This window comes from Saccopteryx leptura, chromosome 2 (assembly GCF_036850995.1).
Source record: "Saccopteryx leptura isolate mSacLep1 chromosome 2, mSacLep1_pri_phased_curated, whole genome shotgun sequence".
NCBI lineage: Eukaryota > Metazoa > Chordata > Mammalia > Chiroptera > Emballonuridae > Saccopteryx > Saccopteryx leptura.
In genome coordinates, this window is record NC_089504.1 from 60,020,886 (window position 1) to 60,045,313 (window position 24,428).

Below are 24,428 nucleotides of genomic sequence, written 5' to 3' on the forward strand. Positions count from 1 at the left end.
TTAGACATGGGGTTTTTCATTTCAACAAATATTGAATATGCTGTGTGCCAAGCACCATGCTCTCCACTGAGGGATAGGAAACTAAATAGTGTTTAGTTCCTGCCCCCCAAGATACTTGTGGTCTATTAGGGGATGGCAGCCATGTGCCTACTAACTATAACACATGTCGGTACAGGATCGGCAAAGTGTGCTAGGAAATGGAGGGAAGGACACCAGTTCTTACCAAGACAGAGCACTAAGAGATAAATGAAGGCCTTACAAAGGGTGGGATGTGTGTTTGGGTTTGGTCCTTAAGGTTGATTCAGCTAATTCTGACAGATGGAAGAGACTGGGGAACGGCTGGTGTGCTGGGAGGGGGAGCAGGGGGAGCAAAGGCAGATAGGCTGGAAGGTGCCTGTAGATTGAGGTCCGGTGTGGGGAGGGAGCTGGGAATTGCGGGATCGAGGCTACACTGTTAAAGGCTTTTATTGCCACAGAAAGGATCTTTTAGACTTCATTCTCTCTCTAATGGGACTCCTAGCACATCAGTCTGTAAGATTAGTAATTGAGAAGCTGTACAGGTTTCCAGGGATACCCCAAGCAAATGTAAAATTCCTCAAAGAGATGTAACATAGGAGAGCAGAGACATCAGCCCCTGTTTAAAAAAAAAAAAGCTCCTTTATTTACATATGAGCAACAGTGGAGTGTTGGTTGTGCTCCCTGGTGATTGACTGACTGCACTCCCATACCCCAGGGACCCTGCAGGCACAAGAGGAGGGAGGTTTAAATACAGGGGCGGGCAAAAGTAGGTTTACAGTTCATATGGCTGTATAGACCCCCCACACACATATGTAATGATTAAAATTGTTATCTTTATACTCAAATTATCCCAGATTTGAACAGTGAGAGCCTAAAGGAGAGTTTCTGAGCCAAATAATGCCTAATGCTGTCTTTAGCTAAAATGACGTGTGTGTGTGTAATTCATTTTGAAATAATTTAAAACTGCCCTGGCTGGACAGCTCAGTTGGTTAGAGCATCATTCCAAAGCACAGAGGTTGATCGATATTCTTGTCTCTGTCTCTCTCTCCCTTCTTCTCTCTCTAAAATCAATAAAATAAACATTTAAAACAGGAAAAAGAGAAATAATTTAAAACTTAATTTATAAATTGGTGTCAAGAGACTTTCACATTTCACATTTCACACTCTTTCACCCACATTCAGAGTGGTTAACATCTAACCACACTTCCTCCATCAGTTCTGCATCTCTGCGTGTGTTTGTGCGTGTGATTTGTCATGTCTCTTTAATCTTCTTCAATCCAGAACAATTCTCGCCGCAGCCTTCCTTGTCTTTCATGACCTTCGCAATTTTAATTCTTTTTTTTTTCTTTTGTGACAGAGGGATAGATAGGGACAGACAGGAAGGGAGAGAGATGAGAAGCATCAATTGCAGCACCTTAGTTGTTCATTGATTGCTTTCTCATATGTGCCTTGACCAGGGGGCTACAGCAGACCGAGTGACCCCTTGCTCAAGCCAGCGACCTTGGGCGCAAGCTGGCAACCTCAGGGTCTCAAACCTGGGTCTTCTGCATCCCAGTTCAATGTTCTATCCACTGTGCCACTGCCTGGTCAGGCTGACTTTCGCAGTTTTAAAAAAAGAGACCTATTATTTTGTACAATGTCTTTTCAGAAGATTCCATCATTTCCAGACCCTGGCCATGCCTTCCGGCAGGAACACCACAGAAGCGGTGCTGTGCTCTTCTCAGAGCATGACCTCAGGGACATGTGATGCTAGCCTCAATCGCCTGGTCCATGAGGTTATCTGTCAGCTTTCTGCATTGTAGAGGCACCATTTTCCCCTTTGTGATTAAAAAGGATTTTATGTGGAGGTATTCTGAGGGCACTGCAATATTCTCTCTCTCACTCTCTCTCTATATATTTATTTATTTTTTGTGACAGAGAGAGATGGGAAGCATCAATTCTTTATTGCAGCACCTTAGTTGTTCATTGATTGCTTTCTCATATGTGCCTTGACTGGGCGGGGGAGGGGCTACAGCAGACTGTGTGGTGACCCCTTGTTCAAGCCACTGACCTTGGGTTTCAAGCCAGTGACCTTTGGGCTCAAGCCAGTAACCATGAGGTCATGTCTATGAACCCCATAATCAAGCTAGTAACCTCACGCTCAAGCTGGTGAACCTGCACTCAAGCCAGATGAGCCTACCCTTAAGCCAGTGAAGTCGGGGTTTCGAACCTGGGTCCTCTGCATCCGAGTCCTATGCCCTATTCACTGTGCTGCCGCCTGGTCAGGAGCAATGTTCTCTTGTTAAGTAGGAAGTGTCTATCCACTAGCCTTAGCATCCATGGATTCATGTATGAACCAGCCACTGTTATGATGGTTGTGAAGTGTTGATTTTCTGTTTCCATAATTCCTTCTTTATTTATTATAACATTATAAACTGAAGATACAGAATTTACTCACTGTACTGTAATTTATTACTATCATTAATTATATAAGTTTGATGCTCAAATTATCCCAGATTTGAACAGTGAGAGTCCAAAAGAGAGTTTCTGAGCCAGATAGACTCCTGACCCTGTCTTAAATAGCTAGTATGTGCACTGACAGTCAGTGACAACTAGTAGGCAGCATATGTTATCTGAGTTCTGGATCATGCATACACCCCAGGCCATCAGGGTCACCTGCATCAAGGTCCTTGTCAGGCAGCCAGACAGTAACACTCGGGTGACTATAGAGGCAAGCCGACCTGGAACCCAGCTTGTCAGAGACCACTCAGTAGGTACAAGTCTTGACTGTTGGGACTACATTGCTTCCATTCCCCCAAACCCTTTCCTCTCTATTTTTTTAATTTGCTATTAATTTTTTATTCATTGTAGAAAGAGAGAGGAAGGGGAAGAGAGAAAGTGAGACAGGAACATCGATCTGATCAGGGATTGAACTGGCAACCTCTGCGCTTTGGGACGAAGCTCTAACCAGCCAAGCCATCTGGCCAGGGTTAGCCCTGTCCTCTGTCTTCACCCTGCCCTGTTGGGCAAACCAGCCCCAGGTCAGGTGTGGCTAGAGCAGGAAGTAAGGACAGCTGCCAGGAGCGCGGGACGTTGGCAGCAGCACAGCACCTGTCTTTCTCTCCCTCCTCCGCGGACACACTTGCTGGCTGCCAGGGTCCGTGTTGTCTCTGCTTCACAGACACTTTCAGTCCCCGCTATTCCCATCATAGTTTCAAATACAGATTAAGTTTGCATTCAGCCTCTCAACTTGCTACATCCTGTTGTCCCCCTTCCTGCCTTCACTCACACCACACTTGTCCCTCCCAGATTAGATTTATCATACTGCAGTCACCTTCAGAAGAGGAAATCACAGCCTTTTCCTCTGCAGCGAGTCAAACATTGGTTTAAGGAAAAATATTTCTTTTATTAGCAGGATGAGCTCATGGCGAGAGTCCTGAAGAGCAGACCCAAAGTCCCAGTCCTGGTCTCCAGTTCAGCCCCGAGAAGCTCAGATGTGTCAGGCCTTCTCAGTTTCCTCTTCAGTATTTTGGGGAAGGAGTTGACCACAGGGTGCCCCAAATTCAGTCAGGCGCTACCTTCTGGTGGTTTTAACACTATGGCTAACATAAATGAAACTCACACTGTGTAAAGGAATTTGTGATACCCAGAGGAAAATTCGTGGGGACTTGAACAAGTCATGGAAAACCAAAGGGAGGACACTGAAGAGAATTGTAGTACATACTCCAGCACATAGCCAAGGCAGTCTTATTAAAATGCAAATCTGACCGTTTTTCTACCTTACTTAGTACCCTTCATAGCTCCGACCCTGTGTGATGGGGGCTTTGTCTCCAGTTTACATCACCGAGTGACCCTTGTTATCATGCAAAGCCCCCTTTTCATTCCTAAAACTGGCAGGTTTTGTATCTGTTGTTTCCTCTGCCTAGAATTTCTCCTATATGGTCTCTTCACCGAACACCCATCCCACACACAGTGCCTGGTGGACTTCTGAAATACAGCACTGGCGGGACACTCCCTACGCAGCCCAGCTGGGGTCGCTGCTTGCTCACAACATACCTCCTGTAATTCACATTCACAACACTTACCACAGTTGTTATTTTATTAGTTATTTATTAGTTATATATATTAGTTATTTCTACAACTGCTTGTCTGTCCCTTGTAACCAGTTTGTCCAGGCAGGCCCTGTGTCCCATTTGCTTACCTCCTAGCAGTGTTTGACACATGGTAGCTACTTAACAAATATTGACTGAATGCAAGGAAGAGACCATCTAGCAGTCTGATAACTGCATCTGCCCTGGATCAGCAGTCCCTCTCGGGGCTGGGGGAATAGTAGAATATGGAGCCAGTTTGGAAAGGGATAGTAATGGGGGACAGTGTGCAGGTTAATGTTGGTGGAGACAGGTTAAAGAAGCAGAGATAAGATCAGCTGTAAAAGGAAATCTAAAGATATAGGGAGAGAAGCTAAATGGAGTTGTGAAGAGTTACAGATAATGACAAACAATACCACATTATAATGTAGCCATATAAACAAGCCATGCAGTTTATATGTAATATAGCACCATCAGTTGACCTGGTGTTTCCTGTGAACTTCTGGCATCCACTTCGACTTTCTTTAATGTTGTCATTGTGTTCGCACAAAGCGTTTAGGTAGCGGTGCGAAGCAGCTGCAGCCCGAGGAGCGGTCTGGGTGAAACTGCGTAGGTAGCGCAGACTCCGCAAACAGGGACGCAGGCTTCACAGAGCAGGTCCTCGCACGTCATCGCTGCTCATCATGTGTGTAAATGGTTGGATAGGTTTGTTGGCTGGGCGGAGTAAAGAGCAGGTTTAAAACTACTCTTTGGTACATGAAAGAGCAAGAGAAATCTCACCTGCCACATACTATACTACTCACAAAAACGAGGGGCTATTTTATCACTTCATATTCATTTGGAAATATCCCCTCGTTTTTGTGAGCAGTATATTTTAAAACAGAATGAGGAACACTTACTTTGTTCTCCTTTTTATTGTGTTTCTCATGTAGATTTGGCACAAGGAAGCTCCTTGGGTCTTAAAGCCGTAATACAGTCTCATCAGGGGAACGTTCCTGTTAAACCTGTTCAGAAGGACCTGTTCCCCTTCTCTGTCTCTTTATCCCACTGGTCCGTGTCTAGAAAAGTTGATTTGCTAACTCAGTTACTTCCACACCATGAGTAACTAACTTCATGAAAACATATTTCTGTCACCGAATTCATCCTACTGGTCTCCCTCTCCCACCCCCCCAGCTTCTTGGCCTTAACTGATTCAGATTCATTTTGTCTGCTTTGAGCAGTGGGGGGTGGGGGGGGGCCTCTCTCACTCTGCTGACTTGCAATATGAGAAGCTGTGATAATTATTCTCAGGGACTGACTCAGCTATTTAAGACAAGTCTTCCTTCTTTTTGTGAGAGGCAACAATACAGTTATGAGGATTAGCAAAGTTCTTCAGATTCAGCAGTCAGGTACAATGGTGAAGAAAAACACGTACGAGTGTGGGGAAGTTGTGGCACAGAATTTAATTATTTTTAATGGCCCCATTAGTTGATAGTAATAGGGCTTAGAGTGTGCAGTAGTAAAGCCAGAACAAAGACGTCATTGTATCCTAATTAATCAATAAAGCAATAATATCAAATTTTGTCCATTTAAAAGTCCACCAGGACACATTATTCCAAAAACTTTCAGTGCTTTTGCTCATATTAAAGATTGGCTCATTGCAGTAGAGTGCATAGAAAAGTATTTAGTGTTTTTCTTAGCATTTTTAGCACCCTTTCACTTGAGCATGATGTTCTGGTCCCACTGAGAAGTGGAAGATCTGAAGTCTACAACATATATATATATATATATATATATATATATATATATATATATATGGCCATAGTCTCAGTTGCTAAATGTGAATTTGTCACTCTGCTCACCAAATTTAACACAGGGATCCTCAGCTGAGACATTTTGGATTGGATAATTATTTGTTGGGGAGGGTGGTACTGTCCCGTACATTGTGGGATGTTTATAGCGGCATCCCTGGCCTCTACCCACTAGATGTCAGTAGCTGCCTTCTTCCAGTTGTAACCACTAAAAAATGTCTCCAAACGTGTTGTCCACGGTCCCCTGGGACAAACAGGTGTGAATCCCACCAGCGGGTTAGTATTCTAACTAGTTTCTACCATCTAAACTTTCACCTCCCAGTGAGCACATTAATTTTCATGTCTTCCTAAACCAAATCTTGTTTGGACAGTATGCTCAGTTACCTTGAAAAGTTAAAATCATCTAATACTTTATGAACTTAAATGATATGATTTTTGAAATATTAATATCTTCATTTCACTGTTAATGCAAAAAAAAAATTGCAAGGAAATTTCAAATTGTTCTTGAGTCCATAAACTGAGCCCCTCTCATAAGTGTATTAAGTTTTACCAGGTGGTAAATACAGGAATGAAGAGTAGAATTACCACCAGTTTGTTGATCTTGGTCAGTCAGCTTAATGGTGATGATGATGATGCCACCCCCAGAAGCTGTGTGGTCCACTGTTAGCAACCCATCCATTTACTTTGATACACCGGTATAGATTCTAGTGATTCTGCCTTTTTGCTTCACTTCTGCCTTCCAGTATTTTCAGGTTTCTTTTTCCATGCACTCTACCCTCTCACTAGACTGTGAGCCTTGTGAGAGTGGGCACCTTGTCCCTTTGGTTCACACTGTGTCCCCAGCTCTTAGGACAGTGCCTGGTAGAGAGTAAGAGGGAAGGAGGCAGGAAGAAAAGAAAAGAGAATAGAAGGGAGAGGAAAGGAAGAAAGAGAAGAAAGAAAGGATATATTACTAAGATTGCTTTTTTAAGCAGTAGTGATTATAAATACAAATTGAATGTATTAATGTATTAATAAATTTTTTATTTGGTCCTCACTTCAGACTTGGGGATTATAACATTTTACAGGTCCCCTTAAATTTAATCTCTTTCTTACGTAACTCAGTCTAATCCACACACAGTTATCAAGACAATATTCAATGAGGCCTTTTAGCCCCTAGCACAGGGCTGGTTGTACAACATAACAGAGAGTAAGTGGACAAGGGGTCCCTGGCCCAGGACCCACGGCTGGTGGCCTCTGCTGTGTACTCAGTCATCCTCCTGTCTTCTAACCTCATCTTCCTTTGAGCTTCACCAACAGGCTCTGCCTCGGATCTTCACCATTTCCCGTCCTTCTCTTCTATCATTACTTACCTTGTCTTCAGAACTGGTTAACTCCATTATGTTTTAATCACTCATTTGCATGATGTCATATTGTTTTTGTTGATAATATGCCTCTGGGGCTGATCTCAAATAGTGTTCCGTTTAGGGTGTTTACTATTTGCCTCCAGCTAGACTGTACCTCATTTTATTTCTTAGAAATCCTTCCTCCTACTCTTTCCACTGAATAGGACTCTTTTCTGCACCCAATTAAGCTTTTAGTAAAGCTCTATAACAACAGCAGAGGTGGTGCCAGGAGCAGTCTCCACCCTCGGATTTCCAGACATTCAGAAAATTCTCGTAAACACCAGGAACAGCCCTGATTCCAGAATGTTGAACTGGAAGTTGTTGCTTTCAGGATTCCGGTTGCAGGCACTGCAGTGGTTTTGGCTCTGTATGAGTAGACATAGCTCTGTTAGTCCAAAAAAGGCTTTTGGTCAGTTAAGAGTCTCCTTATAACCCACTTAGAGATTTTTCAGACTGTTGGGGTTTTTCTTACACTTCGCTAATTCTTGAATTAAACAAAATGTGTGTGAAAACAAAAAAAAAGTTTTATTGTTACATCACCCCAGTTTATTATTTAGCACTTTTCTTTTCAAAGTCTGGTCTTAATTTGTTTCGTGGGGGCATGGAGACATGGAATTCAGTTTAGCTCCAGGTAACAGAGAGCCAAATGGACAATAGCTAAACAAAATGGAAGTATCTCTTTCATATAAAAATACAGAGGTAAGCTTTCCACAGGTAGCATAGTAGCTAGGCTCCATCTAGCCCGTTGTTCCTCTATCCCTGTGGATGCGTTTATGGTCCAAGATAGCGATTCCATTTCTAATCTTCATATCTGCATTCCAGGCAGCAGGATGGAGGGAGGCTCAAAGAAAGGAGGTCATAGACCTGTTCCTGTGTCTTTTTTTTTTTCTTTCTTTTCTTTTCTTTTTTTAAATCTGAAGCTGGAAACGGGGAGAGACAGTCAGACAGACTCCCGCATGCGCCCGACCGGGATCCACCTGGCACGCCCACTAGGGGGCGATGCTCTGCCCCTTCGAGGCGTCGCTCTGCCGAGACCAGAGCCACTCCAGCGCCTGGGGCAGAGGCCAAGGAGCCATCCCCAGCGCCCGGGCCATCTTTGCTCCAATGGAGCCTCGGCTGCGGGATGGGCGCCTCCCCTATGTTCCCGGGCCGTGAATCGAACCCGGGTCTCCTGCACGCCAGGCCGACGCTCTACCGCTGAGCCAACCGGCCAGGGCCTGTTCTGTGTCTTTTAAGGGAGGTTTGCCCAGCTAAACATAGGAGTTCTATTAATGTGCAGGAAAGGTAAAACACACACTGAGGAACATCTAGCTGTCTTTGCCATTGCTATCTTGTTCATCCATCTCCCAAATGACCTTTCTTGGAGTTTCCTTCAGTTCATCTCTCTTGCTTTCTAAATAGTGATTTCTTGTAATCCTATTTTAAAAAGGCAAATACCTACATGTTATAAAAATGTATAAAATTAAAACCACCCATAATTTTACAACCTAAAGAGAACTACTGAAACAGCATCTTTCAAGAATTGTCCTTAACACTAATACAGCCTGACCAAGCGGTGTCGCAGTGGATAGAGCGTCGGACTGGGATGCAGAGGACCCACGTTCAAAACCCCAAGGTTGCCAGGTTGAGTGCAGGTTCATCTGGCTTGAGCAAGAGGTCACTCACTCTGATGTAGCCCCCGGTCAAGGCACATATGAGAAAACAATCAATGGACAACTAAGGTGTGACAACAAAAAATTGATGCTTCTTATCTCTCTCCCTGTCTGTCTGTCCCTGTCTGTCCCCCCCCTCTCTTTGTCTCTTTGTGACACACACATACACCCACACACACACACACACACACACACACACAACCACTAATATAGAACAAGCAACACTGTCTACAGAGCATTAAGATGTTTTTTAACACTCATTATGTTATACTGTATATCCAATTATTCCTTCAGGAAACATTTTAAAATTATCTACTTTGTTCCCAGCATGTTGTTAATTGTTGTATCTGGTTGTGAAAGGGGAATAATGAAGGATATTTTATTTTTTTTGTTTTTTTTGTTTTTTGTATTTTTCTTAAGTTGGAAATGGGGAGGCAGTCAGACAGACTCCTGCATGCTGCCGACTGGTATCCACCCGGTACGCCCACCAGGGGGTGATGCTCTGCCCATCTTAGGGCCCGGGCAAACTTTGCTCCAATGAAGCCTCGGCTGCGGGAGGGGAAGAGAGAGACAGAGAGACAGAGAGGAAGGAGAGGGGGAGGGGTGGAGAAGCAGATGGGCGCTTCTCCTGTGTGCCCTGGCCTGGAATCAAACCCGGGACTCCCGCACCCCAGGCCGACACTCTACCACTGAGCCAACTGGCCAGGGCCAATGAAGGATATTTTAAATATTAAATTTATTGCTCTCAAGATAGTACAGTCTAGCATAGGGAGCTCAGACTACATACATGAAGAAAGTTGGGAAATCAATGAGGGCCCTGTAAGCACCATTTGTGTTAATGTATGTAATAAAAGTACATTGGAAAACAGATATAAAAAATAGTAACACTAAATGTCTTTAATTGTGAAACAATTCATACTGTGGATAGTTGTTCAAAAAATAACACCTTGAAAACACAGCTTACTTTTTTAGTTGCCAGAGAATGAAACTTAGATTACAAAGCCTTCAGGTAGTCTAATTCAAGTAGTAGTAGCAAATCATCAAGCCTTAACATGGTAAAAGTCTAACCTCTCCTGCTGCCCAGATTTAGGAGTCCGGGTCCATCTGAAGATAATTCATCGTGACCATGACTTTTGTAAACTTCAGGAATAACTTAGTATATGACAGTTAAATTTCACTGAAAAAACGTGATGTATTTTGTTGTATTCTAGATCCTGGTGTTAAATCAGTGTGTTAAAAAAAATTTTTTTTTGAAAGAAAACATTTAAAAAAAAACCTCTCCTATTGAAAATGCTTAAGTGGGAAAAGTAATTATGTTAAAAACTATAAAAACCTAGGCATTACAACAAAATAATAACTATTGCCACTAGAGTAGATGGTGAGAGATGAGTGACTTTTTTTTCTTAGTCTGTAGGTGACTTTTTTTTTTTTAAACGTACTACTTTTGTAACTAGAAAAAGGTGTTTAAAAAAATTTTTTTTAAAGAGACTTTTATCAATGGCAAAAGCTGAGTTGAGACTCATGTTAAAGGAGAATTTCTTGTCACTGCTGAGGAGCCAGGCACCGAGTGAGTTCCCAGCGCTCTGGAACCCCGGGGCGCTGCTGGGGACTTGGAGAACCTGCAGAACAGTGGAGCCAATTGTGCCTCCCCCTCTCAGGTGACTGCGGGCTGCGGACGCCCAGTTTCCACACAGGAACACACTTTCCTGAAGAAGTGGCCGGTCCAGCTGACAGAGCCTCTCTGTGGATATGGCTAAATTGCTGGCTTTATTTTTACTTCTGGCAGCACTGGAATGAAGGACGCACATTTTCGAACGATTCCGGTTTCCTGTTTTCATTAAGAAAGCAGGGAATACCGGACAGCTGAGTGTGCCGGGGGTGGTGTCACCGGAGGCGGAGGGAGACTTCATTGGTGAACACTCGGCCTATGGTGTTCGCTCGTGGCCCGGCTAAGATTACACGCCTGTTGAACCTTTTTTTCCTTATCGGGTGAAGGAGCAGGGCGTTGGAACAGCAGATCCGGTGTGCGGTGCAGCGGGGCGGGCCGGCGGGGAGCGCAGCGGGCGCCCGGTACGTGTGCCGAGAGCGGGCGGGCCTGGGGGCCAGCAAGTCGGGTGGCGCGCGGGCTCACCTCCCGGCTGAGTTCCCCATGGTCTGCGGGAGCCCCGGGAGCCGCGGCCCCACAGGGTCTGGAGCTGCCTGATTTAGAAGCCCCAGCTGCTGGTGCCTGTGAGATGTCTGCCTGTATCTGACACCCGAGCCTGCACTTTCTCTTTCCTAGTGGAATTTCAGACAGCACTAGAAACGGGTCTGGCTGCATATTTTGAGTGACTGTGTTGTCCATGTAGAGTTCAAAAGGAAAGAGAGGCGGGAAGACGCCGTCTATTAGCATGAGCACCGGTTTCCAGGCACCGGCACCTTTCATCAGCTCGCTCTTCTCTTGACTAGAAAGTGGTGGATGCTGAGCATTTCTTTCAAAGAGAACTCTTTCTCTGTATGGTTTGGAATTGAAATCTAGTACCTGAATTCCCACAGCTGGAACAATCAAATATTGTTTTAAATCAGGGCATGAAGAATACACACCTTTTTATTCCTCTGCTTGGCAATCTTCTTTTTGTACTTTTCTCTCCAACATTTCAGACGAAAGAGGGCGAATGGAGGCAAAAGCTTTGGTCAGAGCTTTCACATATCTGGTATAAATATTCAGCAGTGTCGGTTAGGAGTGGGAAGGGCGGGCTGGCAACCCAAACTGCTGGAAATACTTGGACCTTGACAGCAATCAGGTGGGGTTACGATCCAAATACATGGCTTGTGTTTTCTCTCGCTGCTTTTGGGTCTTTTCCCATAGCTCTAAAAATGCAGAGCTTCTGCTTATGACTCTAGGAAAATACATTCCTCTATCCTACAATTTAAACAAAAATGGCCTTGCTTTTCCAGTCGAAATGCATAGCTCAGGTCAGCAGCAAAGTCTGTGCCTTGAAAGGTTCTTGTGTTTCCTCTTCTAAATGTTTGGTTTAGGCAGAAGTAGCATTTACCCAGCACCACGTGATCCAGTGTTTGGATAGAGGTTTGCCCTTATTTCCATTCTCCTTTGCATCTGTTTGCATATACCACAGCTACAAAACAGGGCATTCTTGGGATAGTGAATGTTTTGTACAAAAGAAATCAGAGTGGAGAAAACTTTTCCTGTAGTTGGTACAGGTTTGGTTTTGTTTTTAAATGAGAAGACACAAAATAATAGAGTTGAGGTTTGTCCTTTGTGTTCTTGCACCCTTGCTGCTGGAGTTAATTACTCAAAGTCGCCTGTGTCCCAGCATTCTCAGCAAGGAAGGAGGCAGTGCCAGTTGTGTCCTTGTGGAGGTGAACAGAGGCAATCAGGTGCTGGGACCCCTTAGCCACCATTTAGGCGACAGAACTCACATCCCCTGCTTACCATATCTGCACTGACTTAGTCAATTCTGTTTTTACTTTTTGTGCCCAGAGTACACTTTACAAAATAGAAGTCCTAATGAGACTGCTATCGTTCTTAAAGAGACTGTAGACGACCAAATAAATTATCTATTTAAAAATGGTTGTAAGTCTCCTAATGCATTCTTTTTAAAAATAAAGTATTTAGTAAGGACTTGCTATGTGCATGGCTCTTTTAAAATCATTATCTCGTTACATTCTTTTTAACAACTCAATGCTTGTTTTGTTTTTGTTTTTACTTGGGGAAACTAAATTTCCCAGAGGCTTATTAACTCACTCACCCGAGTTGGTAAATTGTAGATCCAGGATTAGAATGTGGGTCTGTCAACCCTTTAATCATACCAGCTTGCCACACTGCAATATACACACGTTAGCTTTTTACCATTATGTGTATTACATGGCAATAAAATCTCTTCTCTCTATTCCTCAGGAAAAGCAGATGATGTTGTAAATGGAGACCATGACAAGGAACAGAGAGATCCTTATTTTGTGGAGACACCCTATGGTTATCAACTAGACTTAGATTTCCTTAAATACGTGGACGACATACAGAAAGGAAACACCCTAAAAAAGCTGAACATCCAGAAGAGGCGGAAAGCACCTGTGCCATGCCCAGAGAGCAGGGCCGCACCTGGCCAGCCAGGGGTATGGACTTCCACGGAGTCTTTGTCGTCTTCCAATAGCGATGACAACAAGCAGTGCCCCAGCTTCCTTCTAGCCAGAAACCAAGTTACAGCAACACCAGTCCCCAGGCTCCCTGCCCCTCTGGAGATCGCACCCACTTTCCTTACCATCCCAGAAAGTCGACAGCTGCCACCACCCTCACCACAGCTTCCACGGCACAACCTTCATGTCACCAAGACCCTGATGGAGACCAGGAGAAGGCTGGAACAGGAGAGAATCACCATGCAGGCGACGCCGGGTGAGTGCCGAAGGCCCAGGCTGGCCAGTTTTGGAGGCATGGGCTCCACGGGCTCGCTCTCCTCCTTTATGGGTTCTGGAAACCACAGCGCCGCCATGCACCAGCTTCAGAATGGCTACCAGGGCAACGGGGACTATACTATCTATGCCCCAGCTGCTGCCACTTCTTCCATGGGGAGCTCTATCCGCCACAGTCCCCTGAGCTCAGGGATCTCCACTCCTGTGACCAACGTGAGCCCCATGCACCTGCAGCACATCCGGGAGCAGATGGCCATTGCCCTGAAACGCCTGAAGGAGCTTGAGGAACAGGTACGGACCATCCCTGTGCTCCAGGTAAAGATCTCTGTCTTGCAAGAGGAGAAAAGGCAGTTGGCCTCACAGCTGAAAAACCAAAGAGCTGCGTCCCAGAACGACATCTGTGGTGTTAGGAAGCGGTCCTACAGTGCTGGGAGTGCGTCCCAGCTGGAACGGCCCTCCCGGCCCCAGAGAAGTGGCGGGGAATTATACATTGACTATGAGGAGGAAGAGATAGAGAGCGTGGAGCAGAGCACACAGAGGATCAAGGAGTTCCGGCAGCTCACCGCAGACATGCAGGCCCTGGAGCAGAAGATCCAGGGCAGCAGCTTTGAAGCCTCGGAGCTCAGGAAGGGCGGGGAGTGTCAGCCTCGGGAGTGCCAGTCTGTGGCCGTGGGTGCTGACGAGAACATGAATGACATCGTTGTGTACCACAGAGGATCCCGGTCCTGGAAGGATGCTGCTGTAGGGACAGTCACTGAGACGAGGAATTCTGGGGTCAGTGTGACAGAGGCCATGCTTGGGGTGACTACTGAGGCTGACAAAGAAATTGAGCTGCAACAGCAAACCATAGAAGCCTTAAAGGAAAAGATCTACCGCCTGGAAGTGCAGCTTAAAGAAACCACCCATGACCGAGAGATGACCAAGCTCAAGCATGAGCTGCAGGCTGCTGGATCGAGGAAAAAAGTTGACAAAGCTATGATGGCCCAGCCACTTGTTTTCAGCAAGATGGTGGAGGCAGTGGTACAGACAAAAGACCAGATGGTGGGCAGTCACGTGGACATAGTCGACTCTTGTGTTGGGACCTCTGTGCAAACAAGTAGCGTGGGCATCTCCTGCCAGCCCAGTTGTAAGAATAAAGTCATGGGGCCAGAGCTGCCCATGAATCGGTGGATTGTTAAAGAAAGGGTGGAAATGCACGACCAATGTTCTGGAAGATCTGTGGAGATGTGTGATAAGAGCACGGGTGTGGAAATCAGCGTCTGTGAAACGGGCAGCAACACGGAAGAGTCTGTAAATGACCTGACCCTCCTCAAGACCAACCTGAATCTCAAAGAAGTGAGATCAGTTGGCTGTGGAGATTGTTCTGTCGACGTGATTGTCTGCTCTCCGAAGGAGTGCACCTCCCGCAGTATAAACACAGAGGCTGTTGGCCAGGTGGAAGCTGCCATCATGGCGGTGCCTCAGACCACCAGCCGGCACACCAGTACAGTTTTGGAACAAGTGAACCAGTTCACCAACACCAAAACGGCCACCCTTACAGAATCCTGTACCAACACGTCCCTCAGCACTTTGGACAAGCAAACCAGCACCAGGACTGTAGAAATGCGGACAGTGGCTATAGGAGAAGGCCGGGTAAAGGACGTTAATTCTTCCACCAAGACACGGTCCATCGGAGTTGGAACAGTGCTTTCTGGCAGTGCTGGGTTTGACAGACCATCAGCTGTGAAGACCAAAGAGTCGGGCGTGGGGCAGATAAATATTAATGACAACTATTTGCTTGGTCTCAAAATGAGGACCATTGCTTGTGGGCCTGCCCAGTTGAGTGTGGGGCTGACAGCCAGCAGGAGGAGTGTAGGTGTTGGGGATGAGCCCATAGGAGAGTTCGTAGAGAGCTCCCAGCCCCAAGCTCCGTCTGGAATGATGACGGGCTTGGATCACTACATCGAGCGCGTCCAGAAGCTGCTGGCGGAACAGCAGACGCTGCTGGCTGAGAACTATAGCGAGCTGGCGGAAGCCTTCGGGGAACCTCACTCTCAGATCGGCTCTCTCAACTCGCAGCTCATCAGCACCTTATCGTCCATCAATTCTGTCATGAAGTCTGCAAACACCGAAGAGCTGCGGAACCCTGACTTCCCCAAAATCAGTCTGGGTAACGTCACAGGTAGGTGGCACTCCTACCTGGGGGGATGAGAAAGGGTGGGGCAGTATATTGCTAGGAGATTAGGACTTTTTAAATGCCAGAACCATGGAGAAAGCTTTCGAATGATAATTGGTAGAATGATAGTTGAGATTGAAAACCAATCAAATCTGTTTCTCATTGTCTGGTAGCTTCCCTGGCCTCTAGCTCAGGACTAAGGCTAGGAGATGAAAACTCATACTAGTGCTGGCTGGCCCAGGGGCTATCTTCTGGAACTGCTGGTTCGATATGATGTCTTCCAGTTATTTATTTACTTGCTCATTTAATTTAGGCAGGCCTGAAAAAGGTCCTTCATGTTGTCCTGGCCAGATAGGTTGGTTGGTTAGAGCATTGTCCTAAACTCCCTCCTTCCCTCCCCTCCCTTCCTCTCTTTCTCCCTCCCTCACTAAAATAAATAAATAAAAAGAAACTTCATTTGTAATTTGTAATTACCAGTATATTATTAATAAAAAATATTGGTATAAAATGGCCCTGCTGGTTAGTTCAGTGGTAGAGCATCAGCCCAGTGTGTTGACATCCGGGTTCAATTCCTAGTTAGGACACACAGAATGTAAGACAGTGGCCGTGGCCATGCAGGTTCACATTAAATTTGGGCAGATGGTAAAGGAAGCTGGAAAATGGGGTATAATTTCCATTTATAGAGTCTCGCAACAGCGGATGAGCAAACAGGCAGGGAAAACTGCTTCCCTGTCTCTCAGGGCTGATGGAGGGGGGGGGGCTCCTCCACCAAACAATGGCAAAAAATGGCCCCTCCCAATGGTGGCAGACAATCTGCAGCCCTGAGGGCAAGTACTTGCAGCCTTACATAGACTATGCACGCATGGTGCCCCATGTTCATGCACCAATCAGGCAAAGTATAAGAGAGCAAGCCTAACACACTTGTTTGCCCAACACAGGAGAAGTGACAATCTGCTTATTTACCCTCCCCTCCCCTCCCAACCCCTTCACTCCCCTCCCCTCCCCTCCCCTCCCCTCCCCTCCCCTCCCCTCCCCTCCCTTCCCCTCCCTTCCCCTCCCTCACATCCATGGCTCAATTGGCTCAGATGCATCATCCAGATGCTGAGGCGCTAAAAAAAATCACTTGGTTACGAGCATGGGCCCAGATGGGCAGAGCATTGGCTCCTGTCCTTACATTCCAGTTGGGGTCACACACAATAAGACCTATGTCAGTGATATGTGCTATGAAGAAAAGAACTCCAGTTACAGACTAGTGAGTAGTGGTGGTCGCAGTGGGGCTGTTTGAGATGGGGCGGTCCAGGAAGGCTGTTTGAGATGGGGAGGTCCAGGAAGGCTGTTTGAGATGGGGAGGTCCAGGAAGGCTGTTTGAGATGGGGAGGTCCAGGAAGGCTGTTTGAGATGGGGAGGCCCAGGAAGGCTGTTTGAGATGGGGCGGTCCAGGAAGGCTGTTTGAGATGGGGAGGTCCAGAAAGGCTGTTTGAGATGGGGCGGTCCAGGAAGGCTGTTTGAGATGGGGAGGCCCAGGAAGGCTGTTTGAGATGGGGCGGTCCAGGAAGGCTGTTTGAGATGGGGCGGTCCAGGAAGGCTGTTTGAGATGGGGAGGCCCAGGAAGGCTGTTTGAGATGGGGAAGTCCAGGGAGGCTGTTTGAGATGGGGCGGTCCAGGAAGGCTGTTTGAGATGGGGCGACCCAGGAAGGCTGTTTGAGATGGGGAGGCCCAGGAAGGCTGTTTGAGATGGGGCGGTCCAGGAAGGCTGTTTGAGATGGGGAGGTCCAGAAAGGCTGTTTGAGATGGGGAGGCCCAGGAAGGCTGTTTGAGATGGGGAGGTCCAGGAAGGCTGTTTGAGATGGGATGGTCCAGGAAGGCTGTTTGAGATGGGATGGTCCAGGAAGGCTGTTTGAGATGGGGAGGCCCAGGAAGGCTGTTTGAGATGGGGAGGCCCAGGAAGGCTGTTTGAGATGGGGCGGTCCAGGAAGGCTGTTTGAGATGGGGAGGCCCAGGAAGGCTGTTTGAGATGGGGAGGTCCAGGGAGGCTGTTTGAGATGGGGCGGTCCAGGGAGGCTGTTTGAGATGGGGCGGTCCAGGAAGGCTGTTTGAGATGGGGAGGTCCAGGGAGGCTGTTTGAGATGGGGCGGTCCAGGAAGGCTGTTTGAGATGGGGAGGTCCAGGAAGGCTGTTTGAGATGGGGCGGTCCAGGAAGGCTGTTTGAGATGGGGAGGCCCAGGAAGGCTGTTTGAGATGGGGAGGTCCAGGAAGGCTGTTTGAGATGGGGAGGCCCAGGAAGGCTGTTTGAGATGGGGAGGCCCAGGAAGGCTGTTTGAGATGGGATGGTCCAGGAAGGCTGTTTGAGATGGGGAGGTCCAGGAAGGCTGTTTGAGATGGGGAGGTCCAGGAAGGCTGTTTGAGATGGGGCGGTCCAGGAAGGCTGTTTGAGATGGGGAGGTCCAGGAAGGCTGTTTGAGATGGGGCGGCCCAGGAAGGCTGTTTGAGATGGGGAGGTCCAGGAAGGCTGTTTGAGATGGGGAGGTCCAGGAAGGCTGTTTGAGATGGGGCGGTCCAGGAAGGCTGTTTGAGATGGGGAGGCCCAGGAAGGCTGTTTGAGATGGGGCGGTCCAGGAAGGCTGTTTGAGATGGGGAGGCCCAGGGAGGCTGTTTGAGATGGGGAGGTCCAGGGAGGCTGTTTGAGATGGGGCGGTCCAGGGAGGCTGTTTGAGATGGGGCGGTCCAGGGAGGCTGTTTGAGATGGGGAGGTCCAGGGAGGCTGTTTGAGATGGGGCGGTCCAGGAAGGCTGTTTGAGATGGGGAGGTCCAGGAAGGCTGTTTGAGATGGGGCGGTCCAGGAAGGCTGTTTGAGATGGGGCGGTCCAGGAAGGCTGTTTGAGATGGGGAGGCCCAGGAAGGCTGTTTGAGATGGGGAGGTCCAGGAAGGCTGTTTGAGATGGGGAGGCCCAGGAAGGCTGTTTGAGATGGGGAGGCCCAGGAAGGCTGTTTGAGATGGGGAGGCCCAGGAAGGCTGTTTGAGATGGGATGGTCCAGGAAGGCTGTTTGAGATGGGGAGGTCCAGGGAGGCTGTTTGAGATGGGGAGGTCCAGGAAGGCTGTTTGAGATGGGGCGGCCCAGGAAGGCTGTTTGAGATGGGGAGGTCCAGGAAGGCTGTTTGAAATGGGGAGGCCCAGGAAGGCTGTTTGAGATGGGGAGGCCCAGGAAGGCTGTTTGAGATGGGGAGGTCCAGGAAGGCTGTTTGAGATGGGGAGGCCCAGGAAGGCCGTTTGAGATGGGGAGGTCCAGGAAGGCTGTTTGAGATGGGGCGGTCCAGGGAGGCTGTTTGAGATGGGGCGGCCCAGGGAGGCTGTTTGAGATGGGGAGGTCCAGGGAGGCTGTTTGAGATGGGATGGTCCAGGAAGGCTGTTTGAGATGGGGAGGCCCAGGAAGGCCGTTTGAGATGGGGAGGTCCAGGGAGGCTGTTTGAGATGGGGAGACCCAGGAAGGCCGTTTGAGATGGGGAGGTCCAGGGAGGCTGTTTGAGATGGGGAGGCCCAGGAAGGCCGTTTGAGATGGGGCGGCCCAGGAAGGCTGTTTGAGATGGGGAGGTCCAGGGAGGCTGTTTGAGATGGGGAGACCCAGGAAGGCTGTTTGAGATGGGGAGGTCCAGGAAGGCTGTTTGAGATGGGGAGGCCCAGGAAGGCTGTTTGAGATGGGGCGGTCCAGGAAGGCTGTTTGAGATGGGGAGGCCCAGGAAGGCTGTTTGAGATGGGGAGACCCAGGAAGGCTGTTTGAGATGGGATGGTCCAGGAAGGCTGTTTGAGATGGGGCGGTCCAGGAAGGCTGTTTGAGATGGGGCGGTCCAGGAAGGCTGTTTGAGATGGGGCGACCCAGGAAGGCTGTTTGAGATGGGGTGGTCCAGGAAGGCCTGTCTGATAAGGGCCCCCAGAGCCAGAACTCTCAGAGAAGGGAGCCCTCCCACTGTTCATTTTGATAGATGCTTACATTTATGTCTTACTCATCCTCATCCTGCTCTTATTTCATAGAGATTCCTACTCACTCCCTGACACTTATTTGTTTGATTATTTATTTATTTGTTTGTTTTTTAAGAGTGAGCGAGACAGATAGGAAGGGAGAAAGATGAGAAGCATCAACTTGTTGTTGTGGCACTTTAGTTGTTCATTGATTGCTTTCTCATAGTGCCTTAACGGGGGCAGGGGGACAGCAGGTGAGCTAGTGACCACTAGCACAAGCCAGGAACCCCACACTCAAGCTGGTGAGCCTGCACTCAAGCCTGATGAGCCCACGCTCAAGCCATCTACCTCGGGGTTTCAAACCTGGGTCCTCAGCATCCCAGGTTGATGCTCCTTCCACTCTGCCACCGCCTGGTTAGCCACCTGCTGCCTTTTCTTTTTCTTAAGTTGAAGTTAAAAGTTGAGAAATTATCCTGTAAGATTTTATGACATACAGTATGTCTCTGCAAGCCTCACTAAAATGACTTTCCTTGTTATCACTTATGTATGTGTCTGAAAGCACATAAGACCATTCTAGGACTGGGTCTCATTCCTGGCTCTCCAGGTCTTACCAACCAGCATGACCTAGGGAAGCAAAGTGACCCTACTTTACATGTCAATGTAAAATGGGGACCGGAAGGGCACCCATCCTGTAAGGTGGTCAGTATGTTGATCACGGGCATGTGGTGAGCGCAGGGTAACCTTTATTGTCAAAGGCTTTGGTGGTCGTGCTGGTAGCATGTTGGATTGGTTTCCTTTGTGGACATGCTGTATACTACAGTGTGGGTCTGGGAGGCTACGACAGACATAGTCTCCACTTGGACCAAAGGCTACATGTCAAATGAATATAATTGCTTCAGATGATTTGCGTAATGTGCGTTAAATTTAATTGTAATGTGAAAATGTTCATTATTACAGACTTAAAAGTAAGTAAGTTATTAACAAAAATTTCAAAGTCTGTTTTCCTTTATAGCCTGAAGGGTAGTGGTTGAAAGGGACTGAAATATATTTTTTATATCTTCCCTAGGTATCCACTTTCAATACTGAATTAATATTAGCTTTTAATAACTGCTGTGAAACAGATAGTTTATTGTAGAAGAAAAAATAGACATGACTGTGACAGCTGATGTGTGGGTTTTGCCCTTTAGAATCAAAGGAGTCTAATAAGTGCTCAGGGGAGTCATTTCAGAGTAAATAGGACTAAAATGATATGTGGACAAAAGCAAAGTCTTAAGAAACTAATAATATGTCTATTTCCACTTCTTTTTAAAAATCATGATGTCAGATGTTGAAGTCAAAATAAAACTTTTAAAAATCTCCAGACACAGATGGTACAGTAGTAGATCATCCATTATAAAAGCACTTTCCTGCCAGCCTTCCTCCCTCCTCCCCAAAGTGAGGTTTCTATTTCACATTCTTGCCAAAATATTCAGCTGAACGTTTGGAGTAATCTGCCTGACACCCTGAACAGCAAAATCAGGGAGAAACTTTTGTCTGGCCGTATGACAGTGGTTTGGGGTCGATTTCCAGTCTACTGGCATTCCATGCATCTCGGTTTCAATCTGACCCTGCAAATTAACACCTAATTAATCAGCTAAAATGCACAAGAGCTACAGCATTTGTGAACAAAAGTATAAATATCTTTAATAGCACTTATTTGGTCATAGTGGCAGGCAGCTCACTCTCAGAGTGCACAAGAGCAACTTTTAAGTACTGCCTATAGTTCACATCACATTTCTATTTTTGGCATTTTGCTTTTAAAGTTCTAATGAGGAAGGCATTTGGTTAGGAATTCAACCCAGAGTATTAAATTTTTGTTACCTGGTGTTTGCTACTGAAAATGAAAGCAGCTTGATCTGTGATCCAGAGAGATTCCAGAACCTGCAAGCTGTGAAGATTATAGGCGTGTCAGAATGCACTGCAGCTTACTGTGAAAACCGTGGAATAGAGAATGATGTTCATATACAGTATTTCATGCATTTCTATACCAAAAGGCATACTGGAATATAGAAAGGTAGTATTCATTTAAAACTTTCTCCCCCAAATAATATGATGGGGAATTTGAGTTTAACATCTACTAAAAAGATCATATAAGTGATCAATCACCTACTTAACAAAGAAATTGTTAAGTTTGGGCTCCAAAGCCCATTCTGGGTTCAAAATCTTTTTCTCTGCCACTAGGACAAGTTGTCTTTGTTCCCTCACAGGGTTGAAGTGAAGATTTAGTGACTTAGGGTAAAGCATTTGGAACAGTCTGTAGCACAGGGAATAAATGCTCAATAAACACTGGCTGTCATTGCAGTTATTATTTTTAGTACTTCCAAAATTGGAAATGGTGGATACAGAACAAATTGCCAAACAGAAATCGTACAAATGATTTTTTTTTCCATTCATATTTTTATCTTAATAATTTGAGTGGCCATCACATTCTTCCTCCAATTACTATACTTCCCCAACTAACTTTTTTTTTTTTTTCTGAAGCTGGAAACGGAGGCAGTCAGACAGACTCCTGCATGCGTCCGACCGGGATCCACCGGGCACGCCCACCAGGGGGCGATGCTCTGCCCATATGGGGTGTCGCTCTGCCGCAATCAGAGCCATTCTAGCACCTGAGGCAGAGGCCACAGAGCCATCCTCAGTGCCCAGGCCAACTTTGCTCCAATGGAGCCTTGGCTGCAGGAGGAGAAGAGAGAGAGAGGAAGGAGAGGGGGAGGGGTGGAGAAGCAGATGGGCGCTTCTCCTGTGTGCTCTGGCCGGGAATCGAACCCGGGACTCCCGCATGCCAGGCCGACGTTCTACCACTGAGCTAACCGGCCAGGGCCCCCAACTAACAATTTTATCAGGGTAAAAAAATATATAAAGCTAGAAATAACAAAACATAAAATACATAGAATAAAGTTTCAATTCAGGTTCATTCTGAATCTGTATGAAAGCTCAAAACGAAGCCAAAATTAGTGTAGTAGTGTACAGTCTAGGAAATAGTCTTAAATTTGACTACAGTTGAAGATTTGAGGGTATAATGCAAAGGAGCATTATTTTTAGCAGCCTTATTATGCCTAAACTCCTCTTCATTTTCTTAAAGTTATAGCAAGTATGTGCTCGTAACCAATTAGCAGTTCAAAAGAGCATACATTGGAGACAGCTTCTCCCTCGTGCCCTTGTGGGGTAACCTCGTCTGTTTGGTTTGTACAAGTGTGGATGTGCGCAGGGCTCTACTTTAGAGGTGTGCTCTCTTTTTTTTTTAACAAAGTTGAATTCTACGTATTCTATATTTTTCACATAAAAGATCACAAATATTATTCCGGGAGTTAGAAACAATGTCATGGTTTTTATGCAGATGGAATTTGGTGGTGATCAAAGATGTTCTATACAGTCCTTTTTAATTCCTGGGTAGTTGAAGTTTCATGTGATATATATATATATTACATATATACATATATAAATTATAATATATATATATTACATATATATGAATTAAGAGGATATAAGTTTCTGTTCTCACAGAAACCTTGGCAAAAAATGTTTATGCGGCCTGACCTGTGGTGGCGCAGTGGATAAAGCGTCAACCTGGAAATGCTGAGGTTGCTGGTTCGAAACCCTGGGCTTGCCTAGTCAAGGCACATATGGGAGTTGATGCTTCCAGCTCCTCCCCCCCTTCTCTCTCTCTGTCTCTTCTCTCTCTCTCTCTCTCTCTCTCTCTCTCTCGTCTCTCCCTCTCCTCTCTAAAATGAATAAATTTAAAAAAAAACAAAAAAAATGTTTATGCTTCCTGTAAATCAATTGGATTGTTTTGGTTTGAGAAGTGAGATAATATTTTTCCCCCTTTCCCTCTAGAAGAGGAAAGAGAAGAGAAAAATTCTAGACAAATGACTTGCAGTTACAAATACTCTAAGTAAATATGGCTGTCTCTGAGGAAATACAAAACTCTTTAACGCTGGAACTTAACTGCCTACCATATGATTTATAGAAAATTCATCTCATAGTCAAACAGAAGAACTGCATTTTAAATCAGCTTCCATATTTGCACTGTTAGTTATCTTAGGTTTGTTTAAAAGTTTATGAACTTGAAGTCATTCCCATAATTGCAAAGCAATTTCATAGAGACATGAGCCAAAGCAAAAACAGGGAAATAAATCGTTACAAAATACCATTTCTAGTTAGTTTTCTCCTAGTTCAAATAATTACCATTTACTTGTTCCAGTTTCTATTTTTTTATCATAATTTTCTTTTAATAAGTGTTTACAAGAGCATTAGAATAAGCCAAACAAAATATTTCTGGAACCCTGCATTATGTAGTAGAAGGCCTGCTGACCCGGAAGTCAGAAAAGCTGACTTCTGGTACTGTCTGCACGGGAACCTACCTGGTGTATCACTTTAGACAGGGAGAATTTGAGCTACCATGTCCTCCTGTGTCATAGGAAGAGTGAATTAGATTTTTCTTGTTTGGGGCTCTTTAAGCAGAATTTTTCTGCAAAAGTAGCACTTCACCAGGCTGCTCATCAGATTCAGCTGGTGAACTTTTCCAAAATTCGTGGGTTTCCTGTTGCCATCCACCACCACCATCCCCAACCGCCAAATAGCCACATCCCAGACCGTATTTTAGGAAAATACTGTTGGAATAAACAGCCTTAGAAGAGTGAGGCTTCTTAACCAGGGGTCCATAGCTTGGTGGACACTTCTGTGTTTGGAATTTTTGTGAAGAATTTTGTCTCAAAGGGGACAGCTGACCCTCAGAAGGATTGAAATTATAGATGTGTTTCAAACTTTGGGAAAAAGCACTTCGGCCCTGAGCAAAATCTCTTACAAAGTTTAAAATCTGTTCACGACCTTTGTGAGCCCTTTTGTTGATATTCATTAGAAAATCTTCCTCTTTTTAAACTGATAATTTTCAGTGGGTATTAGTGGAATGCATGTGCAGTCTGGGGAAAAAGTGCAGGTTTACTCTGACATTTATATTAT

General features: G+C 46.1%; 1 protein-coding gene across 5 annotated transcripts in view; it reads left to right on the forward strand.

Annotated features, from left to right (window-relative positions):
* Positions 1 to 24,428, forward strand: part of KANK1 (KN motif and ankyrin repeat domains 1) — a 249,516-nt gene that overhangs the window by 197,449 nt on the left and 27,639 nt on the right. For all 5 annotated transcript variants that reach the window (XM_066368045.1, XM_066368049.1, XM_066368048.1 and 2 more), the window contains one exon: positions 12,811 to 15,480. In XM_066368045.1, coding sequence (XP_066224142.1) covers positions 12,811 to 15,480 — 2,670 coding nt within the window. The remainder of the gene's footprint in view (positions 1 to 12,810; positions 15,481 to 24,428) is intronic.